The 25,300-nt window shown below is 51.5% G+C and overlaps 2 protein-coding genes across 2 annotated transcripts; one reads left to right on the top strand and one right to left on the bottom strand.

Moving 5' to 3' along the window:
- Positions 1-8: 8 nt before the first annotated feature.
- ATP6V1B2 (ATPase H+ transporting V1 subunit B2) lies at positions 9-8,837 on the top strand. The gene is made up of 14 exons (XM_048928202.1): positions 9-158; positions 2,454-2,509; positions 2,964-3,062; positions 4,024-4,117; positions 4,216-4,293; positions 4,502-4,641; positions 4,753-4,854; positions 4,934-5,031; positions 5,290-5,413; positions 5,801-5,951; positions 6,328-6,410; positions 6,501-6,605; positions 6,964-7,093; positions 7,216-8,837. Exons 1-14 carry the CDS (start codon positions 50-52, stop codon positions 7,356-7,358), a joined length of 1,512 nt encoding a protein of 503 aa, XP_048784159.1. The 5' UTR covers positions 9-49; the 3' UTR covers positions 7,359-8,837.
- A 3,629-nt stretch (positions 8,838-12,466) lies between these two features.
- Positions 12,467-25,050, bottom strand: LZTS1 (leucine zipper tumor suppressor 1). The gene is made up of 4 exons (XM_048928228.1): positions 24,943-25,050; positions 15,551-15,969; positions 14,582-15,403; positions 12,467-14,335 (listed from the first exon to the last, which is right to left on the bottom strand). The coding sequence occupies exons 2-4, from the start codon at positions 15,896-15,898 to the stop codon at positions 13,691-13,693; spliced, it is 1,815 nt and encodes a 604-aa protein (XP_048784185.1). The 5' UTR covers positions 15,899-15,969; positions 24,943-25,050; the 3' UTR covers positions 12,467-13,690.
- Between the last annotated feature and the right edge of the window lie 250 nt (positions 25,051-25,300).

The raw sequence follows: 25,300 nt of genomic DNA, 5'->3' as shown, positions 1-25,300 counted from the left end.
CTATATCAGCGCATGCGCAGCAGACCTCCCAGCTGGAGCTGCGCACAAGATGGCGGCGGTAGCGGCGGTGCGGGGGATGATGAACGGCGCCGGGCCCGGCGGGGCGCGAGAGCAGGCGGCGGCCTTGACGAGGGATTTCCTGTCCCAGCCGCGCCTCAGTGAGTGCGACCGGGAGCGGCTGCGGCGCAGAGGGGCTCGGGGTGGTGGAGAAATCTTTCCTGGCCGTTGGGCCGGAGCGGGGCCGTGGGTCGGGCGGTACCGTGCGTGATCTGCGGTGGGGAGGGGGGAGAAGGGGTGAGGGGGGCTGTGGGGGCTGAAACTGTTGGGGGGGGGGGGGGGTAAAGGGGGGGCCTTTCTGTTGGCCTTTCTATTGGCCTTTCTTTCCCCTGGGTGGCTGCGGAATGTCACGAGCACTTCTCTGCTGCTTGATTTTGAACCGCCTGATGTGAAATCCAAAGGAACCATCGCAATTCTTTCCCCTCCCTCAGTTCCCCTGCTCTCCCCCCCCTCGAGCATCTGCTGCTCTGCTGGACCCCAAGCTATGGCTTCAGGCAAGGTTGGCACCTCTGCAGATCCCAGTTTGTGTCTGCTGTCTCATTGCTGGATGTGAAAAACACTGCGTTGCGCTCGCTTTTGGGGTTGTCATGGCGCAGGTCGGTGTCTGCACGTGGGAGCTCTGAGTCTCTCGAGCTGCTTTTGAGGGGAATTGGTGCTTTTTGGTATCAAGGATGTCGTTTCCTCATCGATGGGTCCTGCCCTTCGCTGCTGATTGAGGAAGAAGCACTCACGAGGCGGTCATGGGATGGGCTGTGTTGCTCAAGGGAACCTTTTCCATTCCTGCAGCCCTCACTGAGAGCCCTCTGCCAATCCCAGGCCCACAGAATGGCCCGGGTTGGAAGGGACCTCAAGGATCATGAATCTCCAACACCCTTGCCACATGCAGGGCTGCCAACCTCCACATTTAATACCAGACCAGGCTGCCCAGGGCCCCATCCAATCTGGCCTTGAACACCTCTAGGGATGGGGCATCGGACCACATAGGTGACAGAGCCTTGTGTGCTGCTGACAGCCATTTCCTGCCACATCTGATGGTATTTGGCAGGATTTTGATAACTGAGACAACGGGAGTTCCTCCTGAGACCGCTTTGCACCACCACCTCATGCTTTATCTAACGCAGCCTTGATTGTTGCTGCTAAGCGATTATATTATAACAGTTCAAAGTTGCTCTTTGTTGACAGTATACAATGTGAACTGTGTGTGCCAAACTGAGCAACTTCTCACTGTGCCCCAGCCAGGTGGTTACCAGTAGCTCCCCGCTGGTGAGGTTTGTGCCCTTTTCCTCTGCCTTACAGCATGCCAGCAGTAAGTGCTGCTCTTTTCTGCTCTGCAACTGGCTTCACTGCCTCATTTTTCCATTCGAGGGAAAAGTGATTAACAGTCACTCGTGGCCACTGCTCCCTCATGATCGTGATAAAGCTTTGACTCAGTGTTACTTCTGTCTGAGGGTAGGTGATGCTGAGCTGTACTGTGATGCTGTGTGTCCATAGGGCAGAGCTGTTGCTGTGTTTCCCCAGCTTTTCTGCTGTGCTGATAACACAGGAATGAATTCTAATTTCTGGGCACACAGGTATTTCAGGGGACGATGTGTAGTGCTAAGACATGAGCTGCTGATGTTTCAGGTGTGAGCCTTATGGTGAGCTGTAATCATGTATCAGGTGTCTTGGGGTAACCCAAGGGTAGGAGTAGTTGGGCTAAAGTGGAGTTCAACATTTTGTACTGTAGTCCGTTGGCCTTTTCTAGGAGACAGGAAAGGAATTAAAAGGTTTTGTTTCAGCAGTGTTGTTTTCAACATGCCAAAAAAATGTGCTTTAGCATAGAAGTTCTGCTGATCAACTTTTAATTGCAAGTCCTGCTTGAATGGCTTTCATCTGGGTCATTGCAGTGTCATGGGGCAGGACACATGCATGGTTTAAGAAAGAAAAACCAAAAAGGGAAGTTCAGTGTTGGTGTGAGGGATTATGTCTCCATTTGTTGGGCACCAATTACAGTTACAACCATGACTACTTTATCACATGCTACAGTCATCGTTATCTCTGCTGTGTAAATATCTTGCAACTGTGTATTTCAGCTTTATGTTGTAGCGGTGGTTCTGGTGGCAGCATTCTGAGGAACCCAAATACAGGCTTGCAACCATGAATTCCTAACAGACAGGAAAGGGTGAAGCTCGTATCTCAATGTTAACCTTGACTGCTTTGCAGTAGTGGCAAAAATGTTGGCAACACAACTCAGCACCTCATCCTTCTTGTGGGGCTCCTAAGAAACAGAGCAATACGGAGCTCAGCCCCACAGCTGTGAACCTGAGACTGATGATAGGCATTGAAACTTTGAAAGCTGGGTATGGGGAGTTTGTGCTGTGCCAAGGAAGTATCTGATTTGTGGCTCTTTCTTCCAGCTTATAAAACTGTGTCTGGTGTGAACGGCCCCCTGGTTATCTTGGATCAAGTGAAGGTAAGGATGAAGAACCTTAATGAATGAAGCTATCAAGAGAGATTTTGCAGGAAGAGCTGTAACAGGTTAAATGCTGACTGCTGTGAAATTCATGCATCTCCTGAGCAATTTAAATACAAGGTTGGTTTCCGACTGCTGAAATAAATGAAAACAAATCGCAGTACAGCTGGAGAGTTGCACTTACGTCAGAAGAAAGGGATGAATGGCTGAGGCTGTTGGGGGGAAGAAAGGAAACACTGTTCTAGTTCTGTCAAACAGCTCAAAATGTAATCTAAACTTAAATAGACAAACATACATAGTCATTTTGGAATGATTTTTTTTTTTCTGATGATAAAATTATTAAGACAAAAAAAAAAAGCCATAGGTAAGTGCTAAGCTAGGCTTGTCTGCAGCTGATGCCTTCTGTTTCACAGCTGTACTTGTGAGTTTTTAATGTTTTCTTCCTTGTTTTCAGTTTCCTAGGTATGCAGAGATTGTCCACTTGACTCTTCCTGATGGCACCAGAAGAAGTGGGCAGGTTCTGGAAGTCAGTGGCTCCAAAGCTGTGGTTCAGGTGTGTGTGGGGACCGGATCATCTCTTGATGCAACAGAAGAATACTTTGTGAATCAACATGTCTGAATTGCCAGATGTCTTGTGATGCATTCTGTTGGTGCTATAAGCTTAAAAAAAAAAAATAAATAAAATGTTACTAATTCCAAGTTTAAAACAGTATGAATAATTGTAGGCTGAAAACTGGATTATAGAATGACTTTTTCCTGTGTTCCCTCAAGACCCTGATTAATTTGCAGCTAGATGAAGGGAATCATGCTGTGTTTGTACAATATTAGGTTCAGGATCAGGTTTGTACAATATTAGTGTGTGGGGACCGGATCATCTCTTGATGCAACAGAAGAATACTTTGTGAATCAGCATGTCTGAATTGCCAGATGTCTTGTGATGCATTCTGTTGGTGCTATAAGCTTAAAAAAAAAATAAATAAAATGTTACTAATTCCAAGTTTAAAACAGTATGAATAATTGTAGGCTGAAAACTGGATTATAGAATGACTTTTTCCTGTGTTCCCTCAAGACCCTGATTAATTTGCAGCTAGATGAAGGGAATCATGCTGTGTTTGTACAATATTAGGTTCAGGATCAGCTGCTATGCTGTGTGCATGTAGGCATTTCTTGTAAGCCACTGTTTTGTTGCTAATACTAATTCTTATCTGAATAACTTTACCCTGCTGGCAAAGGAAAACATCTGAGATCAGAAGAATGGCGCTGGGTCTGTTGGTTGCTGCTGATACACCTCATGAGCTTGTTAAAGTCGGTTTTGATGTCATGCTTTGTATCAGTGAGCTGCTTTTGACATCCTTTGCTTGCAGGGGACTGCCTTGTCTCTTGTCCCCTATGGCTGATCAAGTTCTCAAGCTGTGAAGCAGCATTCTGGTGCATTATTTTGTGAAGCTCAATTCTTCTTCCTTCCTGGTTATTTTTGTGGTTGTTTTTCTTTAATTGCCCCACTATCTTTACAGGTATTTGAGGGCACTTCAGGTATTGATGCTAAGAAAACATCCTGTGAGTTTACTGGGGATATTCTTCGCACCCCTGTCTCTGAAGATATGCTTGGTGAGCACTTGTTTCTTTCTTTGAAATGAACAGGCTTATTGCCTGCTATCTTATTTTCTCAGTAACTTTCACTTCTATTTTATTGCTGTTTCTTATAGGCAGAGTATTTAATGGATCAGGAAAACCTATAGACAGAGGCCCCACTGTTTTGGCTGAAGATTTCCTGGACATAATGGGTATGTTCTTCATCTCTTTCTGGTATGGAGGTAGAAGAAAATAACTGTCTTAAGTGATACTTGGAATCTGTTCATGGAAACGTATGTCAGCTCCAAAGATTAGCAGGCCTGAAGCTTTGCAGCTTTTGACACAAGCCTTGGATCACTGCTCAAAATCAGTGGTTGTTTGATCAAGTGTTGAACAGTGTGTTTTCTAAAAATCTTACAGGTCAGCCCATCAACCCTCAGTGTCGAATCTATCCAGAAGAAATGATTCAGACTGGCATTTCTGCAATAGATGGTATGAACAGCATTGCCAGGGGGCAGAAAATCCCCATATTCTCTGCTGCTGGTTTGCCCCACAATGAGGTGGGTATTCAGAGCTGTTCTTAAAACTCCTGAAGCAGTTTTCACCAGGGTTAAAGAGTGAGCAAGTTAAATTCTTCATCCAAAGCACTGAAGCTTTTTATCTCCCTCTAGATTGCAGCTCAGATCTGTCGCCAAGCTGGCTTGGTGAAGAAATCCAAAGATGTGATGGATTACAGTGAAGAAAACTTTGCCATTGTGTTTGCTGCTATGGGTGTAAGTCAGGAATAGGAAGGATTTAAGTGCAGAATGCTGAAGTCTGGTCTGAAACTGATGCTTTAATTTCGTGATGTAGGTGAACATGGAAACTGCTCGGTTCTTCAAATCAGACTTTGAGGAAAATGGCTCCATGGACAATGTGTGTCTGTTCTTGAATTTGGCCAATGACCCAACGTAAGTAGTTACAGCTGTGTTGGTTGAGGAAAGCTGAAAGGAACAAATAAACTGAAAGCCATGGTCTCACTGTTGATCTGCAGACTGATCTGTGATGCTGGCATTGTGCAGTGAAGTGGAATATGAAATGCTGGTATTCCAGTTGGTGCACCTTGCTGATTTTTTTCTTCAGAGGGTTTTAATGTGTTTGTGACTTCAGGCTGTTCCTCTGTGGCCTTGAAGTACCTGTCACAAATGTGCCGTGCTGTTCTGTTTCAGCATTGAACGCATTATCACACCTCGTCTAGCTCTAACAACAGCAGAGTTCTTGGCATATCAGTGTGAGAAGCACGTGCTGGTCATTCTGACAGATATGAGCTCCTATGCTGAAGCTCTGCGAGAGGTATGTGTTCATGAGCTCACATGCTGAGTGTTGCCAGAAAGACTGTATTATAAAGTGAAAATGCAAATTTCTGCTCCAACTGTTACCATTAGTATTCCTTAATGTTCTTAAATTAGCCAGTGAGGCCTTTAGTTACTCACCTAGAATTATGGTTGGTAGTCAGAGAGCTATTCCTGTTTCTCATACTTGAGTTTAATTCATGACATTCAGCAGTTTAACATCTCTGATTCGCCTTGGCAACAGTTGGGCTGTTGTACTTCTGTTTGTAGGGGTTTATGTGCCTGTATCTCAGTACTGCTTGCAGGAAGAGGAACTTGTGTACATTACTGAGGGAAGGCAGCAGATCTATCAGAGTGATCTTGGAAATTCTTTTCTCAATCCTCTCAGGTTTCAGCAGCTAGAGAGGAGGTTCCTGGCCGTCGTGGCTTCCCAGGTTACATGTACACTGACTTGGCTACTATATATGAGCGTGCTGGGCGTGTGGAAGGCAGAAATGGCTCAATTACTCAGATTCCCATTCTTACCATGCCCAATGATGGTAAGTTATTTTGTGTTTTTTTTTTTTTTAAGTAACTAGTATACTTGAAATGATTCCTTCAGCCCAAACAGAAAGATAGGAGTCTTCAGGTTTTTGTTTGGTTTTGCAGTTCTTGGCTGCTGTCTCAGTGTCATTAAGGAGAATGCTTTGTCATTTCAAGACTTCAGGGCTGTTTTCTTGCCCCCTGTCAGGAGAGCTTACAGCTCTTGTGTAAGAGCACTTAGTGTCATATGGCAGTACTCACTGAGGGCATTTTGCTACAGAAGTCATTTAACTCTTTGGAAAAAAAAAACTGCCACTTCTTTGCTGGAAAGAATAGAAAAGCTTTGAACACTGTCATTCTGTCATTCTTGTTTTGCTTTTCTTTTAAATAAAGATATTACTCATCCTATCCCTGACTTGACTGGATACATCACTGAGGGACAGATCTATGTGGATAGGCAGCTGCACAACAGGCAGGTGCGTACCACAGTGGTTGGAACACATTTAAGATCACTTGCTTGCTTTTTAAAGTATTGTTATTAATTATTTCTTTGTTTCTCTCCTCAGATTTACCCACCTATTAATGTACTGCCTTCCTTGTCTCGACTGATGAAGTCAGCTATTGGAGAGGGCATGACCAGGAAGGATCATGCAGATGTATCCAACCAACTGGTATGTAAAAACCCCTTCAGGAAGGGAGAGGCATATTTCAAACGGGCTTCTTGCTAATCAACCTTCACCTGGGTGCTCTGTAGCCTTCTGAGTCACCTTCACTCGATTCTCCCCAGCATGAAATGAGTGTGTGATGTACAACACCTAATGTTCTCAGCAGTTACTGCAGAGATTGTTCCTTTCTATATTAACCATGTTCTTATTTGATTGGTCACTGTGTAATACTATAATGACGTTGGCTTGAGCTCTGTAAGTGACCTCCAATGTCATCCTTCCAAGCAACCACCTCAACTGCTGTTAAAGTGAGGTTGTATTTTAGCTACCAAGGTAAAAGCTCTTCTGTTTGGGTCCCTTTTAGTATGCCTGCTATGCTATTGGGAAGGACGTGCAGGCTATGAAGGCTGTAGTTGGTGAGGAAGCTCTTACCTCAGATGACCTTCTTTATCTGGAGTTTCTGCAGAAGTTTGAGAAGAACTTCATTGCTCAGGGTGAGTGTCGGTTTCGAGAGCATCGCAGTACATATTAACACCTAGAATGTCATGTTTTGAGAGATCCTTGCTCCTCACATGCTTTCCTGCCCCGTATTTCAGTCTGTGGTTGATTTCTGTAGGTCCTTATGAAAATCGTACTGTTTACGAGACCTTGGACATCGGATGGCAGCTTTTGCGAATCTTCCCCAAGGAGATGTTGAAGAGAATTCCCCAGACAACACTGGCTGAATTCTATCCTCGAGATTCGACTGCAAAACACTAGCCACAACTTCATCTCCAACTCCTTGCTCTGTGAAACGCTGTTTGTTTTCCCTTTTTTCATGTGTTGATGTTTACTTGTCGCCCTTATAATTAAAACCAAGAATAGGTGACATTTGTGCCAGTGTTCCAATGTACACTGATACCAGTTTTTAAAATATCCCTTCTTCCAAAGCCTGGATCATCAGGAAGACTTTTAGGCCAGCTCTTATGTATGTGCAATAGCTATTGTTAAGCTTTCCTTTTCTTCTTTTGAACTGGACCTTCTGTGGACACTTCAAATGAATGTCTGAGGATTACTGCAAATCTTTAATTTCAAATCAGGAGCACGTGGGTTAGAAAACATGAAAAGAGTAAATGTGACTTCATGTTCAAAGCATCTGCTCAGTTTGATCACGTGCAGTTGCCTTGCTGCTGGTAGAACAGATGGCTCTCTGCTGTCCTGCTGCTGTGCCTGAAGGCCAGGCTAACATGTGGAAAACGTGGTGCACAATGGCATATCTCTGAAAATGCAAGTCACTGATGTATCTGTGGTTTAAAATCCTTAAAGGGATGCATGAAGTAAGGACACTAGTGAGCATGCTAAGTGCTTTTCTGCTGGCAAGGGCTCGTTGCAGAGGTCACAGGCCAGTGGGTCGCTACCTGAAGGCAGCATGTAATGGCTCAATGGCTGAATGAAAGGTTTCAAATCGTACCTTGAAGTTTGCAAAGAAAGATTCCTGCTTTAACCTGTTCTTTTGCATTCTGGCAATGCCGGAAATGTGTGACAGCAGCTAAAGCCTTTTGAGATCAGCAGTGTCCCAATGGTTAAGACTGGGTAATTCAAGGCTCCACGCTGCTACTGAAGGGGATTATAGGAGATGTTAAAAAAAAAAAAGAAGAGCCACAAACAAACAAAAAAACCCTCTTTATGCGAGACACAATTGTACTGGCGGGAGGTCAGCTTTTAAAATGCGTTGGACTAAACAATGCAACAGCAGAAAGCCAGCTGATGTATGAATGGACACCGAACTGTGCTGCAAAGCATGCTGTAGGTGGCGCTGGGTCCCGAGTCGTGTTCGGAGCTGTTGTGGTTTGCACTCCAGGCACAGATCTGGCTAGCCAGGAGAGCTCAGCATTCCCAAACACTGCGAGCTTGGCTGGTCTCTTCAGTGTTATTTCTTACTTTAAATTAGTTCAGACGAGGCTCAGAGCCCAGTGCTGGCAGGCTTGCTGGCTTTTTTTCTTTTTTCAGGCTTAATGTAAACTTATCTCTGGTCTAGCTCACCAAAGCATGTTGCACCTCTCTGAACGCCTTCAGTGCTTGTCTAGGAAGGTGCTAACATGACTCGAATGATAGCGTGCTAATTCCAGCTTTCCCTGATGTTTTCTGTGTGCAGTTCTATGGTTTGTTCAGTGTTCTCTGTAACTTGGACACAACAGTAACTTTATTCCAGTGCATTCCACTCTAAAGCTGTGTCACGTCTATTTTTTCTTGAGGTAGGGGTGGGAGGTTGCGAGTGTTGGCATGAGAATACTTTAATGTAGAGAATATCTAAATAAATTAAACATGGAAGGTGTTGAACAAAACAAATTTCTGTTATTCTGTGGTTAGAAACAACTTGGGGTCGTTCTGCAATGGCTGAGCTGTCCTTTGCCACCAGGGTTTCTGTTTACACAAATGAAAATGCTTCCTTAGTCTGCTGAAAGCAAACACTTCAGCTGTCTGCAGTGAGGGCCACTGCAGCCACATGCCTTGTCAGTAGAGCTGGTAGCTTTCAGGGCTGGAGATTTGGCCTTCAACTTCAGGGCTGAATGCTTTGTGCTGCTGAGTGGGGTGGCTGGCGCAATCTTTGTGTGATACCACGTTTCCACATGAATCTCAATTGGTAGTTTGTGCTGGAGGAGACTGGGAAACCTCCTCAAGAGGCTGCTTAAGCGTGATCTTAAGGGGTGTGTTGACTCTGAGCTTTTCTGTACGAGCGGTGCTACGAAGGGCGAGGGGGAGCTGTGTCCTGGGTGTGTTCATTCTGATATTGTGAAGCTGTCTTCAGTCTTTTCCTATGAGCTGTTCTACCATGCTGCAATTCAAGCTGCTGCTTGTGCGGAAGCTCGAGAAGTCCTTGAGGGTAGATGAAGACATTACTTCACTCTTTAAAAACTCATTTAACTGTCCAGGCTGGTTCTGACAGTTTTGTGTTTTTTTTTTCATTAGGAGAGACACTGAGTTAGAAATCCCATCTCCTCAGCATTAAGAATGGCTTTGTAATTATTCCACAGGGGTTGAGATTCGATGCTACAGAGGAAGGCAAATGTATTATACTAAAAACATGTCTTCAAAAAGGTTGGGAACAAATCTCAATGTTTTCTACACATTCAGCCACGGTCACTTCTTTTTGTGTCTTGAGAGAGAGCCTGTGGTTAAGGCATGCGAATAACTGCATTAACAGAGGGCAGCAAGCTGAAAACACGAGGAAGAGGAGAAATTCCAAAGTCCAGTGGATTCCTGAAACCCTTCAGTGGTGGTGAGGGCTGAGGACAAAGGTTGAGCAGCATTCCTGCGGGCGGTGAGCGCGGCGGAGCGAGCAGCTGCTGCTCACAAGGTACCTGCAAGTATGTGCATGGATAACACAGCCCCTGGTCCTTGCAAACCCTGTAGAGCAAAGTGAAAGGAATTTTGCTGCTGTACTTGCTGCAAATCAGCTCTACTTCTTTGCAGCCGGTGGGAGCAAGGGGAAAATGAATGTCTCTGCTCCGGCCCAAGGCTCAGACATGCAGGCAAGACTTTGGTGACAGTGTGGCTGGTTCAGGCCAGACAAAGGTTTGGGCTGAATGTAAATATAGTGAGGGTGGCTTTGTGCTGAGGATGAAGCAGCTGCTGAGTGCAGCTCGGCCCCACAGCCGTGTAGTGGCACTGCTTGCCTGATCTGCTCATGCTGCCAAGTGAGTGGAGAGAGGATGGAGCGAGCTGCAGCCTGGTGGCTCCAAATCAGCCCTGTTACTGTGCTCCTGATGAGCAGGGCTGCTTCAGACTCTAAATCACCTGGAAATGGTTGTTTTGCTATTAAATATTCAGCGGTGCAAAAACTGTTTCAGAAATTATTGGTCCCATTGGAAGCAGCTATCACACAGCAGTGATTTCGGGCTTGCTTGGCTGCCAGCACCTGTAAATGCAGTGAGTTTCTGAGCAGCGGGGCAGGGCTGCTTTGCCTTCTCTTGGCTTTCTAAGATCAAGGGCTGTGCTTAGAGGCACTAAAGCAGCCTGCTGGGACTCTTCAGCTCTGACCTGTGTGAGTTATTTCAGCCTTACTTCCTGCTTTAATGGGGTACATTTGCCTGGCAGAGCTTTGGTGACAGTATCCAGTTTAGATTTGCCCTCATGCACAGGGGCAGCCAGGCTGTGCTGTGAGGCCAGAGCCTGCTGGGCAGAGATCCTCGCCTTCCCCTTTTGCAGCTCCCCAGCTGCTGGAGGAAACCAGCAGATCCTGCAGACAGGCAGCTCCCAGGTAGCAAATAGTGCAGCAGAACAAAAATAGTTTCAGCCCGAGGCCCTGGGAACAGGCTGGGGCTTGCAGCGCAGCTATTTTAGCACCGTGTAGCTATTTTAGCACTGTGCTGAGAACAGAGCTGTTCCTACAGGTAAGAAAACAAGGGGGAGCAAAGAGGCACTTGGGACATGAGGAGAGAGGTGTCCTCGTGCTTTAGGAACCCCGCAGCAGGAGCAATGGTGGTCAGAGCAGTCCCTGCAGGTGAGGGATGCTTTGCATTGGGAACAAAAGGAGCTGAACAAACAACCCAATATTTCATGGCACGGTGACAGCAGGTACCATGCTAAATGGGACGTGCTGATCTCACAGCTGCTGCCTCGGTGCATTTACACAGTATATCCCTCTTCAGCAATGACTAATGAGGACTGCCTGGGGGTCCCGTCCCCTCTACCCCCCGGTTTCAGCCTCAGCCCCACGGCAGCTGCTGCCTCGCTGCGGAGCAAACAGTGGCCACTGCCCCTCGGAGCAGCAGATGCGAGGCAGGCCGGTGCGGGAGCTGCTGCGGGGGATTTGCACATCAAAAGCAGCTCTGCCTCCTCGCCCTGTGTGCGGGGCGGTTCGGGCTAATTGCTCTTTCAAAGGCAGCTCCGGTCGTGTCTCTGCTGGGATGTTGGGTCTGACTGAGCGGCCCCCCCCCCCCATAGCGGAAAAGTGGCCTAGTGGCACCGAGGTGTTAAGAAAAGATGTAAATCAGCTTTCCTCTCTCTCGAAGCTTATTTCCATCTGCTGATTCGTTCAACAGCTAATTCTGGCTCCTGTTGAGCGGGGTTAGGCTCGAGCAGCTGGGGCAGAGCTAATGGGAAGCACCAACCCCACAGCAACCTGCAGTCCTGCACGGAACCATTGCTGCTGCTTTGTCCCCAGCACACACCGGTGCTGTGTTGCTTATCACCAGTGTCACCAGGGCTCACTGCTCCTCAATGCAGCAGAGGATGCCCTCAGCTTTCTGTGATGTTATTTCCTCCTCCCAGTTGGAAGGGGAAAACAATGTGTTACAGCCAAAACACTCCCTTGACTTTGATTGGGCTGTGTGCCCTGTATCACTTCTAAGTTCTTTACAGAGAGAGTGATGAGGTGTTGGAACAGACTGCCTAGAGAGGCTGTGGATGCCCCCTCCATCCCTGGAGGTGTTCAGGGCCAGGTTGGATGGGGCCCTGGGCAGCCTGGTCTGCTATTAAATGTGGAGGTTGGTGGCCCTGCATGTGGCAGGGGGTTGGAGATTCATGATCAGTCCTTGAGGTCCCTTCCAACCCTGGCCATTCTGTGATCTCTACCTGTTTTCACAGAGAGGCAGCAGTGTTTGGGCTGCTCTGGAAATGAAAACCAACCCATTGCAGAGCGCAGGGGTTTTGTCTTCTCCTTTCCACGCTTGCAGCAAGTCGCTGCTTTTCCATGCATGAGTTATCCCAACTAAGCAGAGCACAGGGCAGCCCACCTAGCAAAGGGCTGGAGGTGAGCAGGGCCGTGTGGGAGGATGGCTCAGAAGGGACCTTGGTGATGCTGAGATGAATGACTCTTATTGGTTGGTGGATGATGTGCCATCTAGAGATGTGGTGGAAATGCTCTGACCGCTGCCTGGAGACCCCTGCAGAGCACAGAGATGAGTTTGAAAAAAATTATTTATAAATAAAACCATAAAATTAACCAGTAGTTTACATCAGTCACCGGAGATAACATCAAAAAAAAGAACCAACAAATAATACAAACAAACAAATATAACCTGCAGAAAAATAATAATTATCTGTACAGGCTGTGGCCGGCCGGTTGCCAGCTCACACATCTCACACACCTGCAATGCTCACGGTCACACACAGCGTTGTGCAAAGGCAGCAGTGGGCACCTCTGGGCGATCACATCATACAGCATTGAGTGCTGGGGATGAAGGGTTGGGATGGCGGGGGCAGAAGTGGGGTTGGGGGGTGCTGAGCTCTGCTCCTGTGGTGGGGAGCCCATGGGAGAGGGGCTCTGGCTTGGGTGAGGGTCCTTGATCTGCAACCTCGGGACTCAGCTGTGGGCTCAGTGGGGACGTGGTGGTTGCTGAGCAGTGCAGAAGGCACAGACTGGTTTCTGTGGGTCACATCTGTGGGTGAGGGGTGTTGGGTTGTGCTAGGAGTGCCCCTGTGCTTCGTGGCAGGGAGGAGCTCATCCTGCTCACGGTGGTGGGAGGAAGGATGTATGGCCAGCAGCGAGTGGTGATGCTTGTGTGCTGGTAATGGGGTGGGGACTCAGGTTGGGGCTGTGTGACTGCTGTGATGGGAGAACGGGGAAAAAAATGCATTTTTGGTTGCTGTGATTCTTAAAAGACAGGGAGGAGGCAGGAAGCGTTAACTCTGGATTTTCTGTATAAAATAGATATCCCCTCCTGATGTCTGGGTCATCCCAACCTCTGCTCCCTGGAGCTGGAAGGCACCATCCCTGCGCACTGAGGGTTGCTCCCATGGGTGTGAAGTAGTGCATGTGTGCAGGGTCCTCCCCGAGGCACTGCAGGAGCTGGAGGGCCGGAGTGGGTCACGTGGGGTCCATAAATAACGGGGGAGAGCAGCTCTATACCCTGTCCAGGCTGTAGCAGGAAGCTGGGGCCAAGGGCATCATCCCACTACCGAGCATTTGCCCAAGTCCCATTCCCTGTTTGCCCTCATTGCCGGTCCTATAAGGGTCAGGGGGAGAGGGAGGGGCTGCAGGACGTCACCATTGGCACGAGTGGCTTGTTGGCCTCGAACACAACAGGCAGCAGTGAGGAGCCGGCCGGACGCTGGCTCCTCTAAATAAATACATGGCTCATCAAACAGTACAAGGAAGAGGAGTGGGGTCAGATCTCAGTGGCTATGATGTCCTCGTAGGGCACGTCAGTGCCGGGGATGTCCAGCTCAATGGGCTCCTTGCCATCTTCCCCCGCCGCGAGCTGCTGCAGCATCTTCTCCAGGTTCTGGTTCCTCTTGTACATGTGCAGGTAGCTCTGCTGCAACTGCTTCTGGTAGTGGATCACCTTCTCCTTTTCCTCCCTCCACGTCTGCCGCTCCTGCTGGAAGCTGGAGCTCATCTGCTCATTGCTGTCCCGTTCAGCTTGCAGCTCAGCCCGCAGCCTCTCCACCTCACCTTGCAATGCCTGCACCTCACTGGGCCGGGTGGCATCGCTCAGCTGTGCCCGGAGCATGGCCATCTCTGCCCGCAGCTCCACTATCTCCTGCTCCAACAGGTTGACCTTCTCCCTCAGCAGCTCGGACTCGTTCTTCTTGCGCTGCAGCTCGTTCTCACACACCTCCAGCTCCATGGCTTTGGTGCGCAGGGAGCCCTCCAGGTCCTGGGTCTTCATCTCCAGCCCTTCCATCTTGGCCCTCATGTCCTTCAGCTGTGCCTTCAGGCTGAGGATCTCAGTGGTCTTGGTGGTGAGCTCGGTCTGGGACTCCTTCAGCTGCTGCTTCAGCAGGGAGATCTCCCCTGACTTCTGGCACACCTGGGGGAAGACAGCTCTCACATTAGGGCTCTAGTCACACTGAGATTATCACAGAATCATTGAATAGTTGGTTTGGAATGGATCTCAAAGACCATCAGGTTCTGACCCCTGCCAAGGCCTGATTGCCAGCTACTACATCCTGCTAATGGTGTGGATACTAATGGAGAAGAGCTGCAGGGTTTGCTGCCACCCCTCCCATGCACACCTTTGCATTCTGTGTCACAGCTCTGTGCCCCTGGGCCTTACCTCCCATTGGGTCTCTTCCAGCGCTGGTGCAAAGCTGGTCTTCTCTTTCTCATAGGACCTCAGCTTGGTCTCCAGCAAATTTTGCTCCTTCATGAGGTTCTCCAGCTCTTCCCTCAGCTGCTGCTTCTCCTGCTGCAGCTGGAACACCTGAAGCTGGAGGACCTGCTGCGTGCGCTGGGTTTTCTGTGAGCTCTGCTTCAGCTTGCTGTTGCACTTCTGTTTGAGCCCCTCCAGCTCCTCCTTGCAGCGCCGCTGCTTCTCCTCATACACCTGGCAGGAGCTGGCTTCCTTCTCCTCGAAGCTCAGCTGTAGCTCCTGCAGCTCTCCCTCCCTCTCCAGCAGCTTCTGCTCCAGCTCCTGGATGGTGGACTCATCTGTGGAGATGGGCGAGCGGATGCACGCAGTCTTCTCGGCGGCGCGGTGCTGGGGGGCTTTGCTGGGGTTGAGGATCTTGTTGCCACCGTCGGAGAAGGACATGGCCTTGAGGCTCATCATGTTGCTGTCCTGGATGATGGCACACTGCATGATGTTGTGTGCAGAGCCCCCAAAGCGGCTGATGGGCCCCATGGGGGTGACGATGGGGTCCAGCTGGTAGCTGCTGCTGGTGCTGTGGGTGGGCAGGCTGGACATGGAGTTCCTGCCTGAGTCAGACAGCCCTCCTGAGCACAGCGCTGGCTTCAGCTCCTGCTCCTTGCCTTTGTCCAGGGGGTGAAGCTGTGTGGGGAGGTGAGCTCCATTCTCTGGGGTTGAGTGGAGGACGGCACTGGAGCGGGGCAGTACTGGCTTGAAGGCGGTGGGTCGTGCCGTGGGTTTCTCCACACCCTGGGGGAAGAGCAGAGCCCATCAGCATAAACCCACCCCCATCCCTTCTGCCCCCCCAAAGCCCTGCCATAAACCCCAAAGGTGACCACCCCAAGCACCCCATAGGGCAGGGAGCCATGTGTTTAGGGCCCCGTCTCCCCTCCTCACCACTTCCAGCTGGCTGGGGAAAGGCATCAGCTTCTGCGGTGTGGGTGTCCCAAAGTCCATCCCGCTGCTCCCAGCCTGGCCCAGCTCCGAGCTGCCCAGCGCGGTGTAGTCTGTGCGGTGGGGGCCAGGTGCCTTCTGGCTGACTTTGATGTAAAAGAAATCCTCATTCTTGCTGCTTTTGGAACCCGATTTGTGTCCGGATTCCTGGGAGAAGCCGAAGCGGAGCAGCCCGTCCGAGTACCTGTTGAGCTTCTTCAGATGGGACGACTTACGGAGCTTGTACTGCGATGCACGGCAGTGCTTGCTGTGAAAGCTGTGGCCAGAGATGAGACTACTGACACTGCCCATGCTGCTGCCGGGCAGGTGGCAAGCTGGCTGTGATCATAGCAGAGCCCTCGCTGTGCCCGGGAGCTGCAATCCTAAGGGAGGCAAAGAGCAGAGTGAGCATCACAGGGTGGAGGTGGGATGCAGTCTGCACCCAGTGCTGGGAGCTGCTCCTGGAGGTGTAACACTGACAGCATGGAAAGGGTCACACAAAGGGCATCCCCCGCACGTGAGGGTGCTTCATCACCCTGTTCTCCCCGATTCCTCTTCAATTTTCAGTGCTCCTCTTAACCCACCTGAAAAGGGATGCTGCGAGGCTTAATTACGCTTAATGTTGCTTAATGTTGGTGCAGCACTTAAGAAGAGGAGAGGCATTGTGTGTGTGCTGAGCATTGTGATTGGCGTTCAGAGGTATGCAGAGCATTAATTCTCTTTGCTAAGGGGGAAAAAAGCAAAAAAGGATCGAATCCTGACTCCTGGGGGCCCTCGCAATGCTTGGGTGATCATGGAGATGTGCCTTCCATGGGGTAATTAAAGGGTGAGGTGGGGAGAAGGGGGACAAGCTGCTGGTGGGCGGGTATGAGAGCATAACCAAAGTGAGCTAAATTTGGGTTGCACAGCGAGATGTCAGAGAAAGAGGAATTGTTTGATGGCTGAATCACTTGGGGAGCGTGAGCAATTGGAAGCAGCATGCTCTGCTCTGCATGCAACCTGCTGCATGCAACCTGCTGCACGCTTCCCTGCTTGGTGCTGTGGGTGCTGCATAGTTTGGCTTTGCTCCGGGGTGCCCAGAGCACAGAGCACTGGGGCACCCTCACTGCCTTCCTGGTAGGAGCTGCTCCGATGTTATCCCCATGTTTTGTCATGTTCTGCTTTCTGTCCGGCCCCTCTGCACCCTGAGCTCGATAACTGCAGCCTGTGCCCATCCCTCAGCTTGATTTCTTTGCTTTTCCTCTGTGCCCCGAGGATTCGCATTGATTAAGTGTCAAACCAAAGTCCCAGCAAGACAGAAGATCCGCTTTAATCCCTAAATCCATTTTTGGGGAGATTAAGAGAAGTGAGCCAGCAGCCCGTCTGGATGCTGATGCACTGGAAGTGATCCATGAGTTTGGGTTCATTCATTTTTATAGGGTGAGAGGCACAACGGTGGAGGAAATATTGCTGCAGGGAACGGGATAACAGCACTGTGTGTGCATCTGCATGGATTTGTGGGTGCCTGCAGCTGGGGAGGGAGCGCTGGGACTTTCCAGCCCCTTGGCAGGAGGTGTTTCCATCCAACCCACACATGCCTGGGAGGGTCAGGCACGGCTTTTTTCTTCCCCTTCCCTCTGTCGGTTTAATTTGAAAGCTGTGGAGGTGTTGGCATTCAGCACACAGCGTGAGCAGGAAGGAAAAGGCTCTGCAGGCAGCGGGATGGGAGCACAGCAGTGTGAAGGTTGGGGTGGTGCTCAGAGCCAGGGGATTGCCCTACAGGGGACCATGCACATCCCATGCAGTGCTCAGCAACTGCAGTGCTGCGTGCAGGGGCTTGTGGTGCTGTGAGCAGTGCAGGCTGCCCAGATAGGATGAATTGAGGTTGGACCCGCTCTTATTTTTTGCAGAAAGAGGGGAAAAAATGAATGGCATGCCACATTCCTTCCAAAATCCAATCATGCCTGCCCCGCAATCACGCGCAGGAGGGCAGCTCTCCCTGCAGATTGCAGGAATTTAATCTTATCTCCTGGCAGCAGGGCTTCTTTGAAGCCTTTCCCTCTTCCTTGCAAAGCTTTCACGGGCAGTTGCTTTCTCTCACCTTAGTGAGAGCCTCCGTTCCTTTCCAGGCTTCTCAGCATCTCTCCTTCCCTGCTGATCCTGTTCTTCCCCTCCAGTATCTGAGCTTTTCCTTCTCCTCTGCACCCTCTCGCCCACTCTTTTTCCCTCTCACATTATTATTCATCATTTCTGTGCAGATGCGCCCACACATTTGGGTGTTAGTTGGGAGGTGCACGGATAGCACAGGAACAGAAGCAGCAGCTGCCAAGAGCCCGGATCCCGGGAGCAGCATCTTTCCTCTTTCTGTCGATCACTGCCAGGTGATGTGCCCATGTTTTGATCAATGATTTGGGTCTTTGAGACACTCAGAACGTGGCCCCAGGGGGGGAAACGTGGGCATTTCTATGGTGAAAAGCAATGCACGTGCTGCCTGCAGCATCTGATTAACGACTTAATGAAGAGGTGGCTCAATCCAAAACTTAGTGAGCAGCAGTCTCACTGGGCTGGGATTGAGATCTGGAACTAAAACTGGGATTGAATGGTTTGGATTTCAGGCCAAGTGCTGACCTCACATCCTCAATGCTAGCAAACACCAAACCAGGAAGCTGGACAGACCATGTGTGAGCATCCATGGGGCGAGCATATCCATGCCTATGCCCAACCCAACTCCCCGTGCCCAGCTCCTCCAACCCCCTTACGTTGGTCCCCATGGAAATGGCAGCTATAAGGCCTGGAGAGCCCCATCAGCAGCACCGACCTTGCCCCCACCCCGTGATCCTCACCCTCATCGCGCTAATGGGAATGAACTCAACACAGCCCAGGCAGCCGCTGTCCTTGTGATGCTGCATTGTGGCTCGGTGCTGGCAAAGGGCCCCACGACAAGGCTTTCATTCACTCTAATTCATTGTCCCCCTGCTCATTCATTGACATTCATTGGGATCATTTTGATCGGAGGCAGCGAGTGAATTGCAGCGGGGCTCACAAAGCGCGCACCATGTGTTCTGCCCTGATTTGCCATTAGTGAAGGGGGACACTCCAGATGAAGAATAACCAGCCTCAATTACATGTTACATCCACTCTAATAGCCCAGGAGTCCATCACACTTAATGTTGTTTCAATGAACACTGGGAGAATTCACACCCCCTGGCTGGTGCTTGTTAGAGGAGCCAGCAGTGCCTTTGGCAGAGGGTTTGGTGGGCTCAGTGCCAGAGTGGCAGCCGTAGCATGTGCTGTGCCAGTGTCCCCTGGCAGCTGGGCTCCTGGAGGTGAAGATTTGTTGCATCGAGCAACTACAAAGAAATCCAGACCCGCTTTGGAGCTCGTTGGCAGCACCGAGTGCTGCTTCCTTGCACCCAGGTCCTGCAGAATGTCTCAGGTGCTCTTTATTTCTGCAGAATTCAGCATCAGCACTGGGAAGAGCAGAAGGAGCTGCAGGTACCTGTGTAGCGTGCAGCCTGGTCCTGACCTAGGGTGAGCCCACAAGTGGCCTTAATGGGCGTTGGTGTGATGATGCAGGTGGCATTGAGGCGCCTGGATTAAGCCACGATTAGGGAACCCAGTACTAGGCTAAGAGGAATTTCTTGAATTAACAATGAATCATATTGGCAAAGCGAGCTGGAGAGGATATTGACTCAACACCCGCTGCGCAATGCCTCCTCTCACTCTGTCTGATCCCTATGTGGGGAAGCCGCTGCATTTCCCTGAGCAGAAACCCTGCTGGAGGCAGGGAGAGGCTCCTGCACTGCTGGGGACGATTGCACAACCTGCAGAAATACAAGTCAGCAGAGCCTGGACTTCAAGTGTCTGCATTCCTGCAGAGCCTTGTGCTTTCTCCACAGCTAATGCTTACTGGACAGTTTGCCTACACTAATAGCACAGGCAGGTGCGTGGGCTACAGAAGTGACAGATTTGTCTCTCTAGCCCAAGGGACTTAAGAGCAAGACAAACTTGGTGCTGGACGGCTGCAGCAAGCAGTTAGGCTCAGGAAAAGCTCTGACTTCTGGTATCCAAGGATGTTGGTGCCCAAGGGGCTGGTTCCTATAGGAAATGGTGCCCAAAGAAGACGGTGCCCAAAGGAGATGGCTCCCAAAGGGACTGCCCTACAGCACACTGCACTCAGAGCTCCCCAGCTCAGGGATGCACTGCCCTGTAGCGTTGCTACGTGAGCTCATGGTGAAGGACCATCTCCCAGCCTTCACCTGGCCGTGCACAAAGAACCCCAGCTGTGCCACAAAGGAGCTCTCTGAGCTGCTCCAGCTCTGCCCCGCTCCCATAATGGATGGACCCTGGCACTTGTTGGTGAATCAGCAGCCAAGCAGCACCCACATGTCCCCACAGTCATGTACCCAGCACAAAGGAAATGTTTGTATGAGACATACTTAAATATTCCTTGGGTGGGGAGAAAGATCCTTTCAGCTCGCTTCACTCCTAAGAGCATCTGGCTTTTCCTGCTAACAAGCAACGAATGCTGCAATTAAAGCCCTGCTAATTGGGAACGCAGAAATGCTCAGGTCTGGTGGCACCCAGGATTCTTCTATTGAGCTGTGAGGTGGGGATTTTGCACCCCCTGGATGGGAGTTGAGAGGGCCCTACAGGGTTGGCAGGTGGGAAGCGGCCGCGCCGTGCCTGGGAGCTGTGGGCTGCTTATTTTGGGAACCGTCTGGGGCCGGCAGCTGGTGCTGGGGTGGGTGACAGCTGAGCATGGCTTTCACTTGGGATCTGCGAGGCCCCTTCTCGCGCATCTATTTCCGACCCTGTAAAACACAATCTGTCAGGGTGTGAGAATGGAGGAGGGGGTGGGCACCCAAAAAAAGGGGGCTGGCAAGGGGCTGCCTCGCCTGGCAGGTGCCCCTGAGCGTTGGTTGGGATGTGCAGAATGCTGTCCTTCCATCCCCACAGCTCAGCAGAGAGTGTCTGTCCCACACGTCTTCCGTGAGCTTTTTCCAGGATCTCATTGATGCAAAGGATGCAGCCAGAAATAGCAAAAGCTTCACGTAACCAGAGATGTGCCCTAAATACGGCTCCTCCAGGCTTTCCGTTCCATGGGCTTTGCGTGCATCTTCCTCTGCCCCCCCAATTGTGGGTACAGCATGAATGAGTGATGGGGTGTCTGTTGTCCACTGGGTTCTGCCGAAGTGGGAGCACCAAGGGTTTCTCCCATTCCCTCAAACTGCCAAAAAAAAAAAAACAACCCCAAAACAACCCAAACTGAGGCTCTTTCTGCTGCAGCCCCCCCCCAGAGCACACAGAGGAGAAGCATCCTCTCCATGGACAGGGAAAAATTTAGAACTGGAGCTGCGGGCTGCCATGGAGACCAGGCTCCATCTGCAGTGCTCTTCTTGCCTCCCCCCCTTCAGCAGGCAGAGGAGCAGCCAGGAGCCCTCATTGCCTCCATGCTGCTGCCCCTTCCCCTCCCATGGGCTTTGAGCACCTTTTGGGGCTACAAAAGCAAATCCACATTCTCTGGGTGCTCTGCTAAGTGCTGGGAGGGGAAATAACTGACCTGGATAGCTGAGCACTCTCAACCCCTGAGCTTAGAAAGAAGGCTGAGTATCAGGGAAAGAATTTTTCTAAGGTAGGACTTCATGTCTGCCACCAAAACCCAGGCTCTCTGTGTTAAGCTCACATCACCTTCCCAGCACCCAAGCTCCAGAGCAAAGGCACGCACTCCTTCTGCACCATCCTTCCCTGTCTGCAGTACCAGTTGTGCTGTGATTTCTCTCATTCTGGGTATTTTTGTACCCCACGCAGTGCTCAGCCAACAGGGAGCTGAGAAAAGGCAACTTCTGCCTGCTGACAAGCCAGGCTTCGTCCCTGCCGTGCAGAGCATCTGCTGTGCTGCCTCTGCCTGCTCATCTCCTTCAGCTCCTTTTGCTTTCCAGAGCATTACATTCCCCCATCCCTGCCCTGCTCAACTGCTTCAGTGCAGCAGCCACAGAAGGGAAAAGAAAAGGCAAATTCATTTCTCGCTTCCTATTTCCCTCCTCCTCTTTTTTATCCCAAATTGGCCCATTGCGCATTCCACCCTTTTAATGCCTGGCTGCCAAATGGAGCAGTTCTCTCCAAAGAGAAATGCACATCAAAGTTGCAAGGAATATTCAATTAACCTTTAAATAAGATCATCCACAAGTGGCTGATGGAGATGGCGTTTAATTGTTAAAAAAAATAAACCCAGCCGCTTGCATTTCAGAGGGGCACTCCTGTGATACAGCTCTGCCTTTTGCTGCTGTTATGGCTGCTGTTTTGCTGAAAGGCAATGAAATATTGAGATACGCCTTCCAACTTTCCCTCTGACACCATTCTCTTTGCTTCTGCAGGATTGGAAGTGGATGCATTTCTCCCTTTTGCATGCAGGAAACCTCAACAAAATGCCGCTGTGCAGCGGGAGGGAGATGCTTGCTCCAAAGGAGAGGATCCCTAACAAATAGTTAAGAACCCCTCTACCCCAAGTAGGACAGCATGCTCATGCATTGCTACCCTCTGCTGGAAGGAGCTGCCTTGGAGAGGCCTTGCAATAGGATACCAGAGATTGCTTTTAGCTCAAGAGGAGAACTTTGAAGGAGGAAGATCTGAACACAGCGCTGCTGCCCGGAGCTCCCAGCTGCAGGGTGCTGCAAGAACAGCATCCCAACCCTGCTTGTGTAACAGAGTGCCCCTTGCTCCTGTTTTTTTCCCCTCCCTAACAAAGCAATGGCCACGCATGCACACACCCAGCACTTCCACAACCAACCCACTGAGCCTTCCTGCTCTAGGGGGCCCTTTTCTTAACACCCATTGCTGGCAAACAGCCCCTGCAGGAAATCCTCTGTGACCCACGTGCCAAACCTTCATGCATTCCCTGCTATTTTTAACTCAGCCCCAACCACCCGCATTGCTCCTGCCCACTGCCGCCTGCCTGCAGCCCTGCAGCAGCTCACAGCCCCCAGACTGCAATGGTGAATTGGGCAGAGGGGTTTCAGCACCTCCAGCAGAACTATTTATCAGTGCATGCAGCATTCAGGGGCTTTAGAAGCAGTTTGTTGCAGCAGTGCTATTGTCACATTTATCCACACCACTTTGGGGTGCTGGGGGGGGGGAGACAGGGAGCGCTTACTGCTGCAGATGGAGATGGGTTTTTGAATGGTCCCAAAAGAGGTGGGGAGCTGCTCCAGCCCTCTGCTCCTGGTTGCACAGAGCCTGCTTGGTGGCTGCCCACCTCGTGAATGCCTCAGATGCCTCACCTGAGTGTGTGCTGAGCATGACTGTACCTGCCTGCAGCAAATAAAGGCTTTTCAGGAGGGGAAAACAGCGATTGAGGGTGAACGATATCATGGGAGTGAGGAGGGACGAGATGGGACAGAAGCTCTGGGATGCCCCAGCCTGCATCCCAGCATCTGCTGGTGTCCCCTTCCCATGTCCCTCTGCTTGGGGCTGGGTCTGCCCTTGTCTGTATGGGCTGCCTGCTCTGCCTGTTGGTTCCTTACACCCATCCCTTTTCTTGAAATCTCCTTTCCCTGAGCCTCAAATTCATTCGCCTCCCACCTCTCCACAGTGCCAAGGAAGAGTGACTAAGGGGTGGGTGGTAGGAACGGCTCAGGACTGATTTAGCAGCCCCAGTGCCGGGAGGAGGGGTCAATAGAGGCACAGCTGGGGGCAAGCAGAGCCCAGTGGGAGCCACGAGCATCCCCCGCAGCTCCCGATTGTGCTCCCGAGCTCACTTTTGCAGCTGCCATTAATTGCCCCCTCCGCTGATTGCTTGCGCCGATGGTTTTTTGCTTTTGTAATTCTTTGTCCCGCTGATTAATGGCCCCGGTGATTAATGGCAAGGGGGGCTCCGCGGGTCCTGGGCTGGATGGAGGTGTGAGCCCATGGCCGTGAGCGCAGCTGGCGGGGTAGGCTGGGGGCAGGCAGCCAGGCAGGCTCTCGTGCTGATTATTTCAAAAGGAAGGTTCGTTGGCGTCTGGAGCGATGCTATCAGTGAGACTGATAGCACAGACTTTGTTTCCTGCTCGTGTTGCACTTGCTGCAGCTTTCAAGGAGGAAAACAAGCTCTCCGGAAGAATCTGGACAACCATAGGAACTGCTGCACGAACACGAGCGTCCTCAGGAAAATGGGTCAGGTGCTGCTCCCTGTGCTGAGTTCCCAGGTCTCAGCTCATTTGTCAGCACTAAAAGGCCCTCAGACTGGTGTGCAGTGGTGAGGAGGTGCATGGGGCACAGCACTGCTGGGGGGTCAGCCAAAGGGAACAACAGGAAACCAAACAGAGTGCCCAGCAGCAGGGATGCAGATGGGACCGGGGGAGGTCAGCGATGGGGGTACAGGTTGGGGCTTCTCCACATCCCTGGGTCAACCAATGTGTGTTGGTCCCACTGGGAGTTGCACCAATGAGCAGATAAATACTCCTGAACCTGAAGAAGGAGAGTCCCTGTGGGTATCCTGCCCTTCGGAGACAGCCAGGTGCAAACTCCCAGGGAAGATGGGAGTGCAGTGCTGGGGCTGAACGCTGTCCCTGTGAGGCTCTGTGGAGCTGGTGAGAAGGGAAGACCCAAGCTTGCCACAGCCACAGCAACGAGTGCCTGAGCTCCGTTTTTAAGGGCAGAGATGAATCGCTGGCTTTCCAGGATCTGAGAGCTCTGCATCCTCTGCTCAGCTGTGACCTCCCCCGTGCATTTACGTGCACACACACACACAGAGGACAGCACCGGCACAAGGAAAGGCTGACACGCGACCGGCAGTGCCCAGCTGCAGGCTCGCACTCAGCATCCTGACACCATCAGCCCTCGCTCACGGAGGAACCCAACACCTGCACAAACCACAGCCTCCCTCACAGCAGCCCTCTGCACCCACGCCGCCCATACGCTCTCCCCACGCTCCCCCAGCAAATAATATCCGACGCCAGCACGGCTCGATGCTCACAACAAACCAAAGGCAGATAGACGTCCATCTGCACGTTTCCCAAAGAGCTCGAGGGCTGTACAGCCAGCAGCAGCCCGACCCGAGGTGCTGAGCACGCACAGTTCCCCCTCTCCTTGAAGTTTGCCACTCTTCGGATGGAAGAGATGGGGCAGAGCCGAGCACAGCAGCCGCGAAGGGGTGCGCGCAACCGGGGCCGCGCTCGCGTTACGAGGCCGGAGACACCCGCAGGAAACCCCGCGGACGTGGGGGTACCCGAATCCCGAAGCTCACGGCTGGGAGCGATGCTCGCCGCCGTGCGGGGCCGCCCGCTTCCCCCGCGCCGCAAACCCCTCCGCTCCGTTCCGCCCCCCTCCCCGGAGCTCCCCGTCCCCCGACGGCTCCCCGTCCCCCCCCACAGCCTCCGGTCCCGATGGGTTCCCACCTCGGGTGGCCGCAGCTCGCAGAGCTCCGCGGGGCTCCCGGTGCGTGCCCGGCAGCAGCATCCCCGCTCGGAGGCGGCGGAGGAGGAGGAGGAGCCCGGAGCCCCGCGCATCGGCCCGCCCCGCTGCATCCCCCGGCCTTTGTGTCCCGGCCGTGCCCCCACCTTCCCCCGCCCCACGGCCGGCGCAGGGTGTTCGGGGAGGGATAGGTTGCTTTGCTCCCCACTCTTGGAGCGTGGAGGGGGTTAAAGGAGGACAAGAGGTGTTCGGGTTGAGCGCCTGGCACCGTGGAGAGCCTGGACCTCCGAGCAGCAGCCGGCAGCGGGGCGTGCAGCTCTGCTCGACCTCCATCAGGGCAGC

Source organism: Lagopus muta, chromosome 27 (assembly GCF_023343835.1).
Source record: "Lagopus muta isolate bLagMut1 chromosome 27, bLagMut1 primary, whole genome shotgun sequence".
Classification (NCBI taxonomy): domain Eukaryota; kingdom Metazoa; phylum Chordata; class Aves; order Galliformes; family Phasianidae; genus Lagopus; species Lagopus muta.
This window is presented reverse-complemented; position numbering and strand designations above follow the sequence as displayed.